Source organism: Geotrypetes seraphini, chromosome 1 (genome assembly GCF_902459505.1).
Source record: "Geotrypetes seraphini chromosome 1, aGeoSer1.1, whole genome shotgun sequence".
NCBI classification, from domain to species: Eukaryota; Metazoa; Chordata; class Amphibia; order Gymnophiona; family Dermophiidae; genus Geotrypetes; species Geotrypetes seraphini.
Genome location: NC_047084.1, coordinates 534,643,194 through 534,660,520, shown reverse-complemented (window position 1 = coordinate 534,660,520; position 17,327 = coordinate 534,643,194). Strand labels below are relative to the sequence as shown.

The following is a 17,327-nucleotide window of genomic DNA, read 5'->3' as shown; positions in this document are numbered from 1 at the left end:
CAAAAAAACACATTCTAAGACTCAGTCATTCAAAATTTGGCAGTTCGACTGATTTTTGGACTTCAGAAATGGGAACACATAAGCCCCTACTATCAAAAACTCCATTGGCTGCCCCTGGAGGTGTGAATCCTGTTCAAGTTCTCTTGTCTGTGTTATAAATCAATATTTGGTCTGGCCCCCATTTACCTAGTTATCCAATTTAATCTGGCAAGTTCTATTAGGCCCACACGAAGAATACATCTGTTCACCTACCCGACAATAAAGGCCTGCCACTACAAAAGATTCTTGGACAAAACTCTTGCCCTCCAAGCAGGCAAATGGAACGATTGGCCTAGTAACGTTATCACGCTCTCCTCATCCTACTTCAAATTTAGAAAATTGGTAAAAACAAGTTTTTTCAATCGATTTGTAAACTAAGAATCTATACGGCTCTGCTAAATCAACCAGTAACCTCGAGAACTATATAGCTTTCCACTTCTTTCATTATGTAAGAATGTATTGTTGACTTTGATTGTAACTTCTTCGCTGATTGTCCAGCGCTTCTTGTTGTAAACCGCCTCGAACTTCCATGGCTTTGGTGGTATATAAGAATAAAATTATTATTATTATTATTATGATGATGATGGCAACCCTCAACAAAAAAGCTAAGTCTAATTTGCGCTCCTTTGGCTTCCAGATGACGGCATCGGAGGTGGTTGCCTTCCTAAGTTTGGAGCCTGAGGCGCGTGTAAGTGATCGGCCTGTTGCAAGCCAGCGGAGGGTTGATGAGGCAGGTGCCCTGGATGGACCCATTTCCCGATCGTAGCTGCAGGAATGGTTAGTCAATCTTAAGGCCACCATGGTGTCTATGTAGCAGGAGCTGCATCATGTGAGCGCTCTGCGGCGCACGGTGCAGGATATGGGTCACCGTCAGGGGGAATTTGAGGAGAGAATCATTAATCATGACGGAGAAATAGAGCAGCTACACCAGAAATGCAAAGGCTTGGAGGATAAATGTGAGGAGCTGCTCTTAAAACAGTTGGATGTTGAGAACTGGGCCAAGCATTGTAATCTGCGTTCTTTGGGCCTGTGTGATCCATGACCGATCCTACCTTATGTGGGGACTAGGGAGGGTGGTTGATTTAGTAAAGGAGTTTTACATTCCCTGGTTCATCCTCCTGAGCTTCAGGGGGATTCTGTTTGATTGTGAGGGGGGGAGGGAGTTGGGAGTGGTTGTTGGGGTGTGTTGGGGGAGGGGCAGTTGGGGGCTTGGATGGGATATGAGAGGCTGAGGAGTAGTTCTGTGTCGTGCGGGGGGCTGTTGGTGGGAGTAGTAGATGGTCAGATGGATTGCATGCGTGTGGATGGAGTGTGGCTGTGGAGGGTACTTCTAGGGTGCTTGCTTGAGGTAGGCTGGTATGGGTCCTGAACCAATTTGCTGGATGACCCTCAATGTTAGGGGTTTGAATGTGCCTAGGAAGCGCCAACTTCTTTTTAAAGAAGCAGATCAGTTATGGGTTGGAATAGGGTTCATTCAGGAGACCCATCTGAAGCGTAAATATGATCACTTAGTCCATCATAAAAAGTACCCACATGTTTTCTTGGCATCCGATACCTCTCCGGGGAAAAAAATTCGGGTGGGCATCATTATAGCACGTCATCTAGAGCCAGAAATTCGTGAAGTGATCAAAGATAAGCATGGTAGATATCTCATTTTGAAAATCTCTTTTGCACAGGAGCTGTTTACCTGTCTTAATATTTATGCCCCAAATGTAGACCAGGGGGATTTTTTCCCACCTTGGGGGAGCTTCTTCAGCAGAAGGTGGAAGGGCACTTGCTAGAGGGACTTTAACCTAACTATGGACCTGGTTTTGGATAATTCAGGAGGGGTAGTGCAGTATGGGAGTCAGGATAGGAAAGTTTTGAAGGGTTTTTTTGAGACTTGTAACTTGCAAGATCCATGGCATCATTTGCACCCCACAGAGAAGGACTTTTCTTTCTTCTCTGAAGTTCATAAAACTCATTCCAGGATAGATTATTGGGGGGGGGGGGGGTTTCGGTGGATCTTTTGCCGTGGGTGTCAGAGGCTAGGGTGGAAGCCCCTGTTTGGTCAGATCATGCCCCAGTATGGTTCTCCTTGTAGCGTGGTTTGGAGGCTCATGGTAGGCGGTTCTGGAGATTTAATGATGGGCTACTGTTGGATCAGGCTAATGTCCTTCAGCTTACAGAGCATTTTAAAGAGTATATACAGTTTAATAGTGTCCCGGAGATCTCTCCAGCCACATTTTGGGAAGGGTTGAAATGAGGGAGCGGGTGATTTTGCTGGTGGGCTTTTCGTCGGAAGGAGCGACGGGTGAAAGCAGAGGACGTTATGCAGCAGCTTGCCATCTTGGAGGCTCAACATAAGAAGGGGGAGGGGCCGGCGGATGTGTTACATCACATGAAAGGTCTCTCGCGAAAAGTTGCAGGATCTGGATATGGTGGATATCTCTCAGCAGCTTCAGGTCTTTCAACGGGAATTCTTTGAAACTGGTAACCGGGCAGGCCGCTTGTTAGCACATAGGATTAAGAGCAAGCGATTACAAAATCATATTGCGCGTATACAGGGCTGAAATGGGGTGGACTATCGGACCTCTGATCAAATAGGGGAGATCCTGATGCAATACTATACCAAACTTTATACTGAGGAGATGGTGGCATCAGATGCGGACATTGATGCCTACCTCGATTGAATGGACCTCCCTGGTCTCTCTGGTGCAGAGGCGGAGCTGCTGTGTAGCCCTATAGAAGAGGAGGAAACGTTACAAGTTGTTAAGGCCCTTCCTCTGGGCAAGGCGCCGGGGCTGGACAGTTTTACAAGTGCTTTCGTGCTTTCTTGGCTCGTCCTTTAACGGATTTATTTAATAGTCTTAAGGCGGGCAATATGTTACCTTGGTCTTGGCATTTGGCAGGAGTCACTTTGATATTGAAGCCCGGTAAGGATCCCACGCAATGCTCCTCCTATCAGCCATTTCCCTCTTACAAAATTTTTACAGGCGTCTTGGCCCGGTGTTTGCAAGGTGTCATGGAAAAAGTAGTCCAGGATGACCAGGCTGGCTTCATTCAAGGCCATCAAACTTATGATAATATTCGGCGGGCGCTTCATGTGGTTTACTAGGCTAGGGTGCATAGGGCTCTGGCCTTGATTCTAGGGGTAGATGCAGAAAAGGCCTTTGACCGGTCTCATGGCCTTTTTTGTTCCGCACTATGTCTGCCATGGGCATAGCAGGTCAATTTCTGACCTGGACAAAGGCTTTGTAGGTGAAGCCCTTGGCAGCGCAGCTAAAAGGGTGCACTGCAAAGCAGTCTGCCCCTTAGCTACAAATTTCTAACCTGAAATTCTGCGTTATCTTGCAGCCACAGATGTCCCCAAGACCAAGAGCCTCTGCAGCACCAAAAAGCCTCTAGACTGGATGATAAAAACCCCGAAAAAAATAAACACGAGCAGAACAGACAGGCTCTTACCACCTCATAGTGTAGAGAGAACAACTGAGGGAGAAGAGAAGCAAAGCGGAAAAATACAAATGAGGCTCTCTAAACACACCCTGCAGGTGAAGGTGCACTGGTTTAAGACTGATATTCCTATTGAACTAGAAAATGCTTGTTTTCAGATGTCTTCAGAACTTATAAAATAACCAAAATATAATGAAGTAAAAAAAAATAAAAAAATATTAATAATAATGAGGAAAGAGGAGGCTCAGAAGAGGACAAAGATATTTTATGACGTCAGCTTCTCTGTAGGAACTAGGCTAAACACCTATAAATTGATTTTGTAAAATTATATATGTCATAACATTTCAGGAATCATGATTCAAAAACCAGGAAGATTATCAATTGTGATACTCCATTTATAATGCACTAAAGTTCTTTTTGACTATTTGAATCTACTGAAAGACAGCATGCAGAACATCCTCTGTATTGCAGAAATGCTTAATTCCCAACTATTAAGAGAAGCATAAATGTTTTGAAACAATCCAAATTTACTCAAATAGAAACAAAATCTATATAAAATGTATTAGCTGTAATAAAACATTCCATGAGTAGTAAATGTAACCAAAAACATCCAATAAAAATCTAAATATACAGTTTACCTTTAGTGTTCTATATGCAGTACTCATGGATGTGACTTTGTGATTTGCATGAGTTCCACCCAGCTTGCAAAGATGACAAACAAGCCTTTTACAAAGTTCACAATACATGTTTACTCTCTCCATTTCATGCTCTGGGCACATCAAAATCTGAAAGAAAAGCAATGCAATGTAACTTTTTTTTAATTTTATTGCTTTTAACATAATACACAAGAATACTCTTGCTCAGGAAATACAGAAGAGAAAAAGAAAACCATAATAGAAATTAACACATTTATAGGTCCATTATAGTCTATGGACGTGTTAGTGTTTAACGCATACTAAAACGGCTAGCGTGCCTTAGAAAAGGATCCCTCACACATTAGAAATTCATTTTTCTTCCTTAGACCACAATAATAGGAGGAAGTTCAGAGAAAGGGGGAGAACCTCTATTTACATGAAATATTAATTAGAAATCAATATTGGCCTAATGGTAGGTCCCACTATCTCAACAGCTGATTAAAGCTAATTAGGTTCCAGTCACCATTTCTTCAAATCTAGAAAAACCCTTAATTGCTCTGGTAAATAGAATATATACTTCACTCCAAGATATTTAATCAAACACTTACACAGGTAAGCCAAAAGAAATGAAGCACCTATTGTCACTACTTCAGTCCTCATTGCTAGAAATAATTTCCTTTGTTCCTGCGTTTGTCGAGTGACATCAGGGAACATCCAAATCCTTTTTCTATAGAATATTTCTTAGGATTGATGAAAATACAATCTAAATATGGCGTTAACATCTTGTTCAAATACAAGCGATACCAGTGAAGTAGCTTTTTCTGTTGTTTCTGATAAACTGGTTTCAAGCAATTCTGAAAACATTAAGATTTTCTCATACATTTGTATTCGTTAACCCCTATTTCTTTTTTCATTGGCAAATAATAACTTTTATTAACTGGAGGTATATTTTCTGGGGAAAATTTCAGAACTTCAATTAAATAATTTTTAAATGCAATGTAATTTTATATTTTACAGACTTAACTAGGACACTCAAATATCAAAATCTTACTTTTAAAATAGTTATCACTAATGATGAACCATAAGTCTTGCATCCGCTTCCACAAGTCCATTGCAGGAGAAACTGATCACCGTTTTCAGTATCTCCTATTCCTTCCTGCTGCCCCCAGTCAGTTACCGTATTTTTCGCTCCATAAGATGCACCCGACCATAAGACGCACCCTAGATTTAGAGGAGGAAAACAAGAAAAAAAAACATTCTGAACCAAATTCTCCCTGCCAGGCTCTGCACTCAACCCCACACTCCTTGCCAGGCTCTTTTAACACAGCCAGGCGAAAAGCACAAAGAACCGGATCTAAAGGACCCAGAGGAGTCCAACCAGATTTATTACGCACCACAGACCGGTCCATAGAAGAATCTGCAGTGGTTTCAAAGAATAATTTCAATTGTAACCTCCTAATAAAAGTTTCCAATTCCACCCGAAATTGAAAAGGGAATGTTTGGAAATTGGCACAAAAGACAACCCTTTAGCTAGCAAACTTTCCTCAGCCTTGGATTGAGCAGGTGGTTTATTCCACTCGCCGTGGTAACTGGAGACGTCTCCTGTGGCAGAAGGAGCAAAGGTGGATCTATCTGTTAAAATCGGTGCAGCCTGATGGATTGAATGCCCGGATTGAGTGGGCGGCTTTCTTTGGGTCCTGAAGGCTACTGGATTGGTGGATGTCAGCAAGGGGAGGAGTCTGTGCTGCTTTTTCAGCGTGTGTGCTTTACTGTTTTTCCTGCACCTTTTTTGTGATTCATGACGTGGTGGGTGTACTAGAGGAGCACCGAAGGATCCGTGGACTGGCAGATGAAGCCGTGTGGATACCCCTGACGCAGCAAGAACTGGCGAAACGGGAGATTCCCCGTTGGGTACTCTAGCTGCTGTGTTACTACGCTGGATTGAGACATATCTGATGGACTTTAGCAGCTAAGTGGTTTTTTTGGCCTAATGCTATGATTTCGGATCACTGTGCCTTTGGGCCCTGTTGCCACATTTTTTTCACATGAGGGGTTATGTACCCCTGGTGCTTTTGAACATTGACTTTGCAAGCTATTACAGTGCTTTCTTCACCCTACCGGTTTGTTTGTGTAGGAGTGTAGGCGAAGTGGAGTTTTTTGCCAAATGAAGCTGAACTGAGGCTTTTTCTCCACTTCTTTTTTTGTTTTCTGTTTGATTGAGTGTTTCTCCTGCTGTGGATGGTTGGGTGTATGTATGTTTAAGCCTTGTAGCGTTGCTGAGCAGGTTTGTTTGTTCTGTGTGGGGTTGTGTTTGAGATATTTATGAGATTTAAATCGCCCTTCTTTCCTTAGTATACATTGTATAGGAAAAATCCCCAACAGGTTTCGAAGCAGCCCCTTAGAAGCCGGCAAGCTTCTTGATGGGGAACAAACACTAGAGTCCAATTTGAGGACAAGCGTGTGCGTAGACGGTCTCGAGGTCGGAGACCTGCCCCGACAAGGTGGGGAAGACTGGGGCTTTTTAGAAGAGGCAAGCCTCACCAAAATAACGGGGGGAACACGGGACCTCGGCTGGGACCCCCGAAAAGTCCTTGGCGTCCCAGGAAAGGAAGAATCGCTCGAGGGAACCCGACGAGTCTTGCGGGTGACACCTCGAGAAACGAGGGGACGCTCAGGCTGGGCAGACCACGACTGGGTCGAGACCAAGGCCACAGGCGTCGAAGTCAGGACTAGTTGGCTCACCACCAAGGAAAGCTGTGTGGTAATGATAACCTTAAGCATGTCCTCGAACATAGGCACCGAGACCAAAGGAAGGTGGGTCGGAGGTGCAGCAGTGCGCTCCTTCGGGGGCGACCTCAAGGAAGAGTATTCCCTACGTGAGGAGGCACGCTTAGAGTGATGTCTCGAAGGCGCCGATGAGGCGGCATTGACATGAGACTCAGAGGAAGGCTTCTTTGCTGGCACACCTGAGGAGGAAAGAGGAGATTTACCCGAGGCCAGAGTAGTAGAATAGGCTGAGGCCGGAGCATTCGAGGCCGATGGGGACTTCGAGGCCGAAGCACCCAAGGGAGCTGAGGCCGAGGACTTCGAGGCCGAGGCGCCCAACGAGGGTGCCGAAGCCGAGCTCGAGGCCTGCCCCGCAGGATCCATGGGGCCAAAGAGTTGGAGAATCTTGGCCACCCTTCGACGAAGAACCCGCAGTTGTAGAGTCGTACAACGGGGACACGACTCAGCACGGTGCTCTGCACCCAGGCACTCAACACACCAACGATGGAGGTCGGTAATGGAGATAACCCGGTTACACTGAGTACAGTTTTTAAATCCGAAACGAGGCTGGGACATAAGAAAAAGTACATCCGCGGCCAGAGGAGGACCGGAAACCCGGTCGAAAATATTCAAACTGAAAAAAAAAGAAAATAAAGACGCGAGCACAGCGACAAACGAAAATAATAAAGAAAGCCGCGGTGCAAGAGCGACAACGAAATTGCGCGCAGCAAGGGAGCAGTGCTTCTACATTGAACTGAGGGCACACTGAGGAGATGCATACCCTAGGCAGGGTGGGAGGGGCACACACGCATGCGCAGGCCAATCGCAAACCTGAAGGTCTTCGAGCAAGTCTGCTTGTGAAAACGTCTGCTAGGGGGCTCCGTTGGTGACGTCACCCACATGTAGAGAATATGCTGCCTGCTTGTCCTGGGATAACATAATTTGTCCTTCCTTAGCAACAGCAGCAGATGAATCCAGAGACCAATGAGATGTAGCAAAGCAATCCTCAATCTGAGTGGGAAGCAAACGCTGCCTCCAAAACAACCGAAGCACTAAACGCATCCACCGCATGCGCCCCCACATCCAACCGGTAATGCTGAGATAAAGCACTCTCGGAAGACCAAGCAGCAGCGAGACAAAACTCCTCCAAGGAAAAAACCTCTGGACCAAGTCAAAGAAATAGCCATCGCTCTGGCGGAATGGTCATGAAGTTCTTTCGCCAACCGCTTCCCTGCCATCAAGCAGGCGTAAAGAATGTCCCCCTGGACCCATCAACCGATGGAGGCTTTGGACGACACCATACATTTGAGGCGTTCCTTGAAGAATACAAAAAGGTTATCCAAACAACTAAAAGTCATTAGAAACCTAGCTCGCGGAGAACGCTACGCACTTTCAAAAAATGCAGTGAATAAAAGCACATCTCCCCATTTCTCCTCCCAATAAGAAGGAAGGAAAAGTGAGAGTGTCATAAAAGAAAGGATGACACCTCCTTAGAAAGAAATTGTGGTACCATCCGAACCGACACCCCATATTTTGTAAATCAGAAATAGGAATCCCCACCAAACAAGGCCTGCAACTCAGAAAACCGCCGAGCTGAAGCCATGGCCACAAGAAACCCCGTGTTCAATGGCACAGCCCTTTAGAGTCTCAAAAGACAAGGATGAAATAAAGCCTTCAGAAAACTGCAAAGAAGTACCTTAAGACTGTACTCCAGACAAGGCTTTCTAACAGGTGTACAAATATACTGTACTCCGTTTAGGAACTGAACTACATGAAGCTGAGAAGTAAGCGAAGAGCAATATACCTAGCCCTTGTAACAAGCTAAGAATGGCACTTTAAGCTGAAGGGAATTGAACGCTAAGCCCTTGGCAATACACTTGTACCAAAAAAGAACTCTGGAAGGGTGCAAATGTTGAGAAGTACCCAAGAAAGGAAAAACCTCCAAAAGGAAGCAGAAGCCACAGGTGAAGACATCTGTATCGCCTGGATAAGAGAAGAAACAACCTGCTTCGTATAACCCTTAAACGTCAGCCATGACTTTTCAAAAGCTAGGTCGTAATATCAAAGTAGTACGAATATCCATGTTGATTGGACCCTAGGTAAGAAAATTCTGAGATACCAGGAAACTCAACAGTCCGGCTATCAATATAATGATCCAAGATGGCCGACGGTCTCAGACGCTGAGTAGCACGCCGGAGGAGACTGCTTGAAAAAATTTTCTTTCAGAACGAATTACCTACTTGGGATGCCGAAGAGGAGAGGCCGCAGCGCCGCTGGAGCCTCGCGGCATTCAGCGGTCCCCTCGTTCGGCAATATTGAAGAACTCCTGCGTCGGATGCAGGATATCCCGGCAGCGTCGGCACCCCCGCTGGAGACGCCTCAGAGGGGCGGAAATGAGGTGATCTCCTTGGGGCTAGAGACTACGCTGAGCCCCGACGCTAGGGCACCTCCCCCATCTCCTCAGGTTACCAGCTCCCCACGAGTGGAGGAGCTGCCTGAAGAAGGCAAGCACCTACCCTCGGAGGCTAGGAAGAACAGAGAGAAGAGCGTGGAGATGGACTCCCTGAGTTTTCAGGTGAGTCCAAGAAGCACCGAGGACTTGGAAACATCAGGGATTATTTCAGCCCAGCAGAAGGATTGCCAGGAACAGCTGATAACTGGTGAGACTATTCAAACTTCTAATATCTCATATGTTATTGAAAAACCCAGAGAAGTAACACTGGACTCAATCTGGGATTTAGCTGCTGACCTAGCCAAGTCTGTTAAGCCCCAGCTTTTGCAGCTGGAAAATAAAATTACTTTTCAAGAAACTGAGATAAAAAATATAAAAAGTTGAAATTGATGAATCCAAGAATTCTATTGTGAATATACAACAGGAGTTAAAAGCATCAAAACAGCTTAGTGATGCAATAGTAAAAGATAACACAAATTTGCGTAGAAAACTGGAAACTTTGGAGAACTTTTCTCGTAATAATAATCTCCAACTGATTAATTTTCCTAGGATAGCCTCGGTGACACCTAGGGATATGTTGAAATCTTATATGTTGGAGATTTTGGGTATTCCAGAGGATACATTACCACCACTTACTCAAGTATATTACCTACCAATGAAAGCTATTAAATCACCATCTAAACAACAGGAGGATAATCAACCACTTAATGTTTCAGCAATTTTGGAACTTTCGGATAGAGAGCTTGCATTTCCGGCAACATTGCTTCTTACTATGGCTCTTGCACCAGATAAAAACTGGTTGCTTAGATTGTTCTTTAGAAATAAAATGAAAGAATTTCTTGGACATAAAATATTAATGTTTCCAGATTTGGCACGGAACACTCAGAGAAGAAGGCGAGAGTTTCTGTTGATGAAGCCAGGTGTTACATCTCTTGGAGGGACTTTTTTTCTACGACACCCTTGTAAATGTGTAATACAATACCATATGAAGAAATATGTATTCTTTGAGCCATTCCAGTTGACAGCCTTTCTGGCAGGAACTCGACTGGATGAAGGGAAATCAAAGTGAAGTGCAATTGAATAAATGATATCCTTCCTCAGCCAAGGGATCTTGTTTTCCTAATATTTGAATTGATATTTGTTAGCATTTGTTAATATGTCCGCCTAATCCTTCTTGGATCTAATTAGAGGACTTGAGCTGAATTTAAGCTAAACATTTATTTCATTTTATTTGATTACTATGTATTTTACCTATGACTATTATTTTCATGCTTTTCTTCAACTTTCTGTACAAGTGGATACTTGATTTATAAAATGTAAAATTTGATAAATTAAAAAAAAAAACCAACAACAAACAGTCCGGCTATCGAAAGACTCAGCAGATCCGCATAGCAAGGATGGCACAGCCAATCCAGAGATTCTACAAATACTGTGCCCTGAAAGCGAGCTTGAGAAGGCAAATTCAAGTCATCATCAGCCAGGGGAAAACACTGAAAAGAGAGAAACCCGAGGCGAGAAAGAAGCTACCTGCTACCCCCTCTGACTCCCACTCCCTGTGCCTGCCGAAGAAGCTAGGAAGCTTAGAATTTTGAGAAGAAGCCATGAGGTCTAGTTCCAGGAGATCTCACTTCCATAAAAAGAGCTGGAACTCCTGAGCCAAAATTCTCAATATCCAGGATGTAGAAGATTTCACTCTTACTAACATTTACACTTTCTAGAGCGTACACAACAACATACAATAAATGGTCCATGCTCAGATTTCGCGGAGAGAAAGTCTATCCAAACTCTTTTCCTGACCCATAAAATGATCTGCCAACAGAAGAGGAAGATGAGGGTCCACCCATTGAAGTAGAACCACAACTTTGCACGCCAACTGAGTACATCACCTACTGCCCAGGCTGTAGAGAAATACCCCCATCATAATACTAACTGAAAAGACCTTCAGCGTCATTCCAGAAGAATGGTCTGAAGCTCCAGAAACGGTAGCCCGACCATGCTCCAGAGTAGAAGAATGAACAAGTACTGAGTCGTCTCTTAAGACCAGACTCCTGGAGCTGAGGATGGAAGGCACCGGGCCCCCCAACCCAACAGCCCGGGATGTTTGGTGACCATGAGCTAGTCCAGCAAAGACCGAGGCATGTCTTTGAAAAGAGAAATCTCGCTGAGCCACCAAATCATACAGAGCGATGCTTGAGGAGCCTACCAAATAATTGGAGCCCTGAGATACCGGGAACCACCGGAACAAAAGCGACTGCTGTAGCGTTATAATGGGAAAGCAAGCAGAAGTTCCCAGTGGAGTCAGCAACATGGATCCTAGAACCTATACAGAATCCCATACTCTTGGTCATGGTGACTGAAGAAGAATGCAAACCTGAGACTGTGACTCATCGCCTTAGTCTCTGGGAAGAAACACATCTCTCTCCTATATGAATAAAAACATCTCCCCGATATACCTATAAATAGTACAGGAGAAAAGAGTGCTGTGCAAATTTGAAGATTCACATCCAAAGAACTGAGGAAAAGAAACCACCCTTTTCGTGTCAGTCAAATGACCCGACTGGACGACGTCAGAATCAAGCAGTCAGTCAAGAAGAAAGTAGGTGAATCGCCTGGTAGCGCCAAAACGGTACCACTGCCCACATTTTCTAAAATGTTCATGAAGCCTTGGGTAGGCGAAATGGCATGTGTCAAAACCAAAAGTGCTGCTCCAAGAGAGGCACACAAACCTAGTGCCGATTTGGAGTCCATAGTGAAAATGTAAATATTCTCCCAGTTTTCTGCAGAAATGGGTAACCCTAAGAAACTAATTCAGCAGAATGGGACCCAGCCTGCCTAATGCATCATGCAGTAAGTGGAACAACGTCCCTTAGTTCCTGAAGAACTACAAGAACTGCCCTGAGGACCAGTAACACTTAGGGAAACACAAAACATAGAGACTCCAAGAACGAACCAGAAACCTGAGGAGAATGCAAAGTTGCAAGTATCCTGAAAAATGTTCACAGCCCCCTGACTTGACATTATAGCGTCTTCCCCCTTATGAGAAAGCCTGAAGAGTCAAGAACCCCTCAGAATGAAGTGCAGAAGGTCAGGGAACGGCAGGAAGAGAACTGAAGGATTTGTAAGAAGAAAGAAACTCTCCTAGGAAAAATCAAGTTTCACAATGTAAAGAGGAGTATACTGGAACCATGAAAACAGTACTAACTCCATGCAACGTGAGCAAAATACGTATGTCCTTTAAATGAATACATACTAGACACAATCAAGATGCTGCATCTACCGCCCCATGGAAAACAACAGCATCCTAACAGGTATCAGACAAAGCTCACATCGCTAATGAGAGCTTCAGGGATGAGGCTAACAGCCACATAGCGTGTGCTCCTCCGCGGGTTTGATAGAATAGGTAACTGGCTCCTGGTTAGAAGGAGCTGCACAGCCCTACCTGTCTGGTCGGGGGGTCTGTCTAGCATGTGCCATGAGAAAATGACGACAGGAGAAACCAGTGTGATAAGCATGGAAATCTGAAGTCCAGGCCCCCTCAGAAATAGAGAGAGTCCTGGCCGCAGGAAGATGCTTAGTGTCATTATGCCCATAGAGACAGCCCGAACTTGGAAACTGTTTGTACTACCTGTAGGCATATATATCCTATGCCACCACTAGACACATGCAGCGCAGCACAGAGGCCCAAATAAGAAGGAGTTACCAACAGACAAAGGCTCAATCTGCAGGGACCCCAAGAGAGACAATGAGATACCCATGTGAAATATAGGGCACTATCTTACTGCTGATCTCACTGTGCCGTGATTTGCCGTATATCGACCCAGTCCGGAGACAAACCAAGACTGGGTGACCTAGCACAGGTCAGAGTCACTCTGGTAATCTCCTAGAGGGCTAACCCGAGTCCGATTAAATTAGCAGCTTCCTTTAAGTGAATACAGCAGAACACAGACAGACATATAAATCTGCTCAAGCTTGTCCCAAAGCTGGTGAAACACAACAACTTGTCTGAACCGGAAAGGAGAGAAGCCACAGCATACCCTGACCAAAGTCAGCTGGAAATAAACTACTTGAACGCTGCAGCTCTCCCACCATCGCCGGAGACCCAAGCGCGAGCCTGATTCTCGCCGACATGTGGCTGCTGCATCAACGCTCCTAGAAACATAGTCAAGATTCACGCCCCTGCTGCTGCCTGCATAGAAAGAAAATCAGACTCGGGGAATAACTAGAAGAATGGTGCACTGCTTCCCACAGCCCCAGAAAAAACATGTCCCATCTCATGCGCGCTGCTATAAACTGGCACCTGCACAATCAGCTGCACATGGCCGCAACAAACACCGACGAAAGAGAGCCTCGGAATAAACAGGACTACTACTGCTGCACTGAAACCCAACAAGGAGAACAAGTGCGAGCATGAAATCGCACTGCTACTGCCGCGCTGTAACCAACAAGGAAACCAAGCGCGTGCATGCAAAGGGCGGGAAAGTCCCAGCTCCCTCAATGGATTTCTAGTCATAAAACTTAACCTCAATAAAATATCCATTCTTTAAATGTACGTTGAACGAACCCACAGTACTAAGACTCCCAAACAGAACCTGAAGTTCAAACAGTAAAAATCACATACATACTCACAAGCTTGTTGTTAGGGCAGGTTGAAGCCAGTAAGAACTGGTTGTGCAGCACTAACAGGGCAGAATGTAGCAACTGTGGTCTTTTTTATTTTTTTTTTAAACAGAGAAGGGAAAGAAGAAAAAAATTGAGACCAAGTCAGACCCTCTAGCAATGGAGGGAGGGTGAGCCAGGGACCTGGGGGGCCCAGGTGTAACCCCTAAAGCCGGTACCGTTCAGCCGGACACCCCTGTCTCACAGAAGAGAAACCTCAACAGGAGAAATAAAATTACCATCTCACTGAAGAGAAACCTCAACAGGAGAAATAGAATGGCAGTCTCACTGAAGAGAAACCTCAACAGGAGAAAATAATTTTCCAGTCACAGCCAGAATTCAGGAGCTAGTTGAATAGCAATCATCACCTGCTGGGAAATAGAGCATACTGAAGATACAGGAGGAGTGCCAGCCAATAGGACCACCTGTTAATCAGTTTCTCTATCTCCGCCTGCTGGTAAATGTGTGCTATCCCATTGGTCTCTGGATTCATCTGCTGCAGTTGCTAAGGAAACTCCAATTATAGCCAGACCAAATAAAGTCTAGAACTTACAAGTCAGAGGTAATGCAAACCAAAGCCAGCAGGAACACTGACAGTCTACCCCCTATCAGTAGACGGGGATCCCCCAGGCTGGCGCAATGCTCCTTCTCAGCATGGGGGAGTGCAGGATGGGATCCAGGATGGGATCCAGATGGCTGGGCACATCTGTAGCCAGAGTACTGCTGCCAGAAGCTCTCGTCCGATATGTGGCACTGGAATACGAGCGGTAATGCCTAGAGCCACGAAAATTAGAGTGACCAGAACCCCTAGAGCAGGGTTGCCCAAGTCCAGTCCTCGAGATCTACTGGCAGGCCAGTTTTTCAGGATATCCACAATGAATATGCATGAGAAAGATTTGCCTGCACTGCCTTCTTGGTATACAAATTTCTCTCATGCATATTCAATGTGGATATCCTGAAAACCTGGCCTGCCAATAGATCTCGAGGACTGGACTTGGGCAGTCCTGCCCTAGAGGGTCTGGGTCTGCTATCAGGCAGGGTCTTGGGGTGACTGAACACCACAGAATCCATGAGGTCGATCAGGCCTTAGCTAAACAACAACTCCCCTGAAAGGGAAGTCTCGCCAAAAACAACCTCTGGAAATGGCATCACCAGCCCATTGACTAGTCAAAAGCATTCTGCAGGCAGAAATGGAAAATGCCAAAATGCGCATAAGGCACATAAAATGTTAAGTCACATAAGCTGATCCAGCTAAATGAAGTTGAGGAGAATCTACAGTACAGCCTCTCTCTCCAAGGTGCGCAGGCAAGATAGATAGGTATGTGTGACAACAGACGCCGCCAAAGCAGCCTGAACGCTCAAAGTAGCTGCATTAAAAAGCCTCCGGAGAACAACGTCCACACTAGAGAGTTGCGCGGGGACAGAAGTCTCACCCGTCCCCGTGAGGAATCCCTCCGTCCCCACCCGTCCCCGTGAGGAATCCCCTCTGTCCCCGCCCGTCCCCGTGAGGAATCCCCTCCGTCCCTATAAACTTCAGAAATAGTTATTTCATTTAATTATGCTATTGAATTAAAGGCTCTGGTAGAAACCCATTTACAAATAAGCAAAAAGACTTTATTAATTTGGAAATATTAATTGGGAACAATACATACTTTGTAAACGGGTTTCTACCAGAGCCTCTTTTGTTTATAAATTTTTATCAACACAACTAATTTACTACTTTAGCCTGAAGCAAAAAAAAAAAATAGAATTCTTTTCCTACCTTTGTTGCCTGGTTTCTGCTTTCCTCATGTTCTCATTCAGTTCCTTCCACCCACTGTCTCTCTTCCTTCTGCGTCTTCCATTTGCTCTGTTACTGTGCTTCTCCCTTTCTCCCCCCTTCCAAATTGGTCTGGCACCCATCTTCTTCCCTCCGCTCCCCCCATAGTCTGGCATCTCTGTCTTCTTCCCACTCTCTCTTCCCCATTTCCTTTCAGCGTCCTTCTCCCCCCCCCCATCTCCCCCATGTCCTGTCAGCGTCCTTCTCCCCCCTCTGTCTTCCCCATGTCCTTTCAGTGTTCTTCTCCCCCCTCTGTCTTCCCCATGTCCTATCAGCGTCCTTCTCCCTCTCTGTCTTCCCTATGGCCTTTCAGCGTCCTTCTCCACCCCCCTCTCTGTCTTCCCCATGGCCTTTCAGCGTCCTTCTCCACCCCCCCCCCGTCTTCCCCATGGCCTTTCAGCATCCTTCTCCACCACCCCCGTCTTCCCCAAGTCCTTTCAGCATCCTTCTCCACCCCTTTGTCTTCCCCATGTGCTTTCAGCGTCCTTCTCCCCCCCCTCCTTCTCTCCCGCCCCGGGTGCAGCACAACAGCCCCGTAAGCTGCTGTAAGAAGGTAATTTAGATTCGCGGTTAAGGGCAGGGAGGTTTGTCGGACCAGGGCTGTTGTCGGTCGGTCGGGAAAGCGCCACAAAAGTAAGGGGACCTGGCCGGCTGTGCTGCACCCAGGGCGGGGCGGACCGCCCCCCTCCCTTGGTAGCCACTCGAGCCGCGAGGACACTCCTCCTTACCTACCCTACCTGCAGCACAGAGCCGAACGGAAGTCTTCCCAACGTCAGCACTGACATCGGAGGGAGGGAGGGCTTTGTTTAAGCCCTCCCTCCCCTCCGATGTCAGCGCTGACGTCAGGAAGACTTCCGTTCGGCTCTGTGCTGCAAGCAGAGCAGGTAGGGAGAAAAGCCGTGCGACTTAGTACATCCAGCCCCGCAGGAACCCCGCAACCCTCGGAAGCGTCCCCACGGGATCCCCGCGACCCTAGGGGGCATCCCCACGGGATCCCCGTGACCCGAAGGGGGAACCCGCGGGATGCCCGCGGGATTCCCGTCGTCCCCGTGCAGCTCTCTAGTCCACACATCAGTCCGGCATATAAGTAAGCACCACAGCACTTTCCCTGGGTAGAGAGGTGCAGTTAGGCACCTGCGTAACCAAAGAATCCCACTTTAGGTTGATCCAGAACCTGCAGGCACTCCAGTGCCAGAGGGTAACAAGCAAGACATGATCCTCACTAACATAAGAGCACCTTCTAGATAGTCACATTGCTGATTTTAAATTATCATATCAGAGTGCCAGGGAAAGGTGGAAGACTGCGAGTGTGCACCAGACAACCAGAAGGAAGGGTCAAGGACATTGAGCAAGGACATTGTAAAAAAGGGATCGGGACTGAGTGGGAAATTTTGGGAAAAGGACCTAAGGACGCAATGCAGAGGGCCCAGGGCCAAGGACATTGAACAAGGACACTGTAAAAGAGGGCTCAGGACTGAGTTGGAATTTTTTGAAGAAGGACCTAAGAACAAATTGCAGGGTCTAGGGC

The 17,327-nt window shown here is 46.1% G+C and overlaps 1 protein-coding gene across 2 annotated transcripts in view; it reads right to left on the bottom strand.

Annotated features, from left to right (window-relative positions):
• The window catches only part of TRIM36 (tripartite motif containing 36), a 213,752-nt gene that overhangs the window by 62,018 nt on the left and 134,407 nt on the right, over positions 1-17,327 (bottom strand). For both annotated transcript variants that reach the window (XM_033929084.1, XM_033929085.1), the window contains exon 4: positions 4,110-4,256. In XM_033929084.1, coding sequence (XP_033784975.1) covers positions 4,110-4,256 — 147 coding nt within the window. The remainder of the gene's footprint in view (positions 1-4,109; positions 4,257-17,327) is intronic.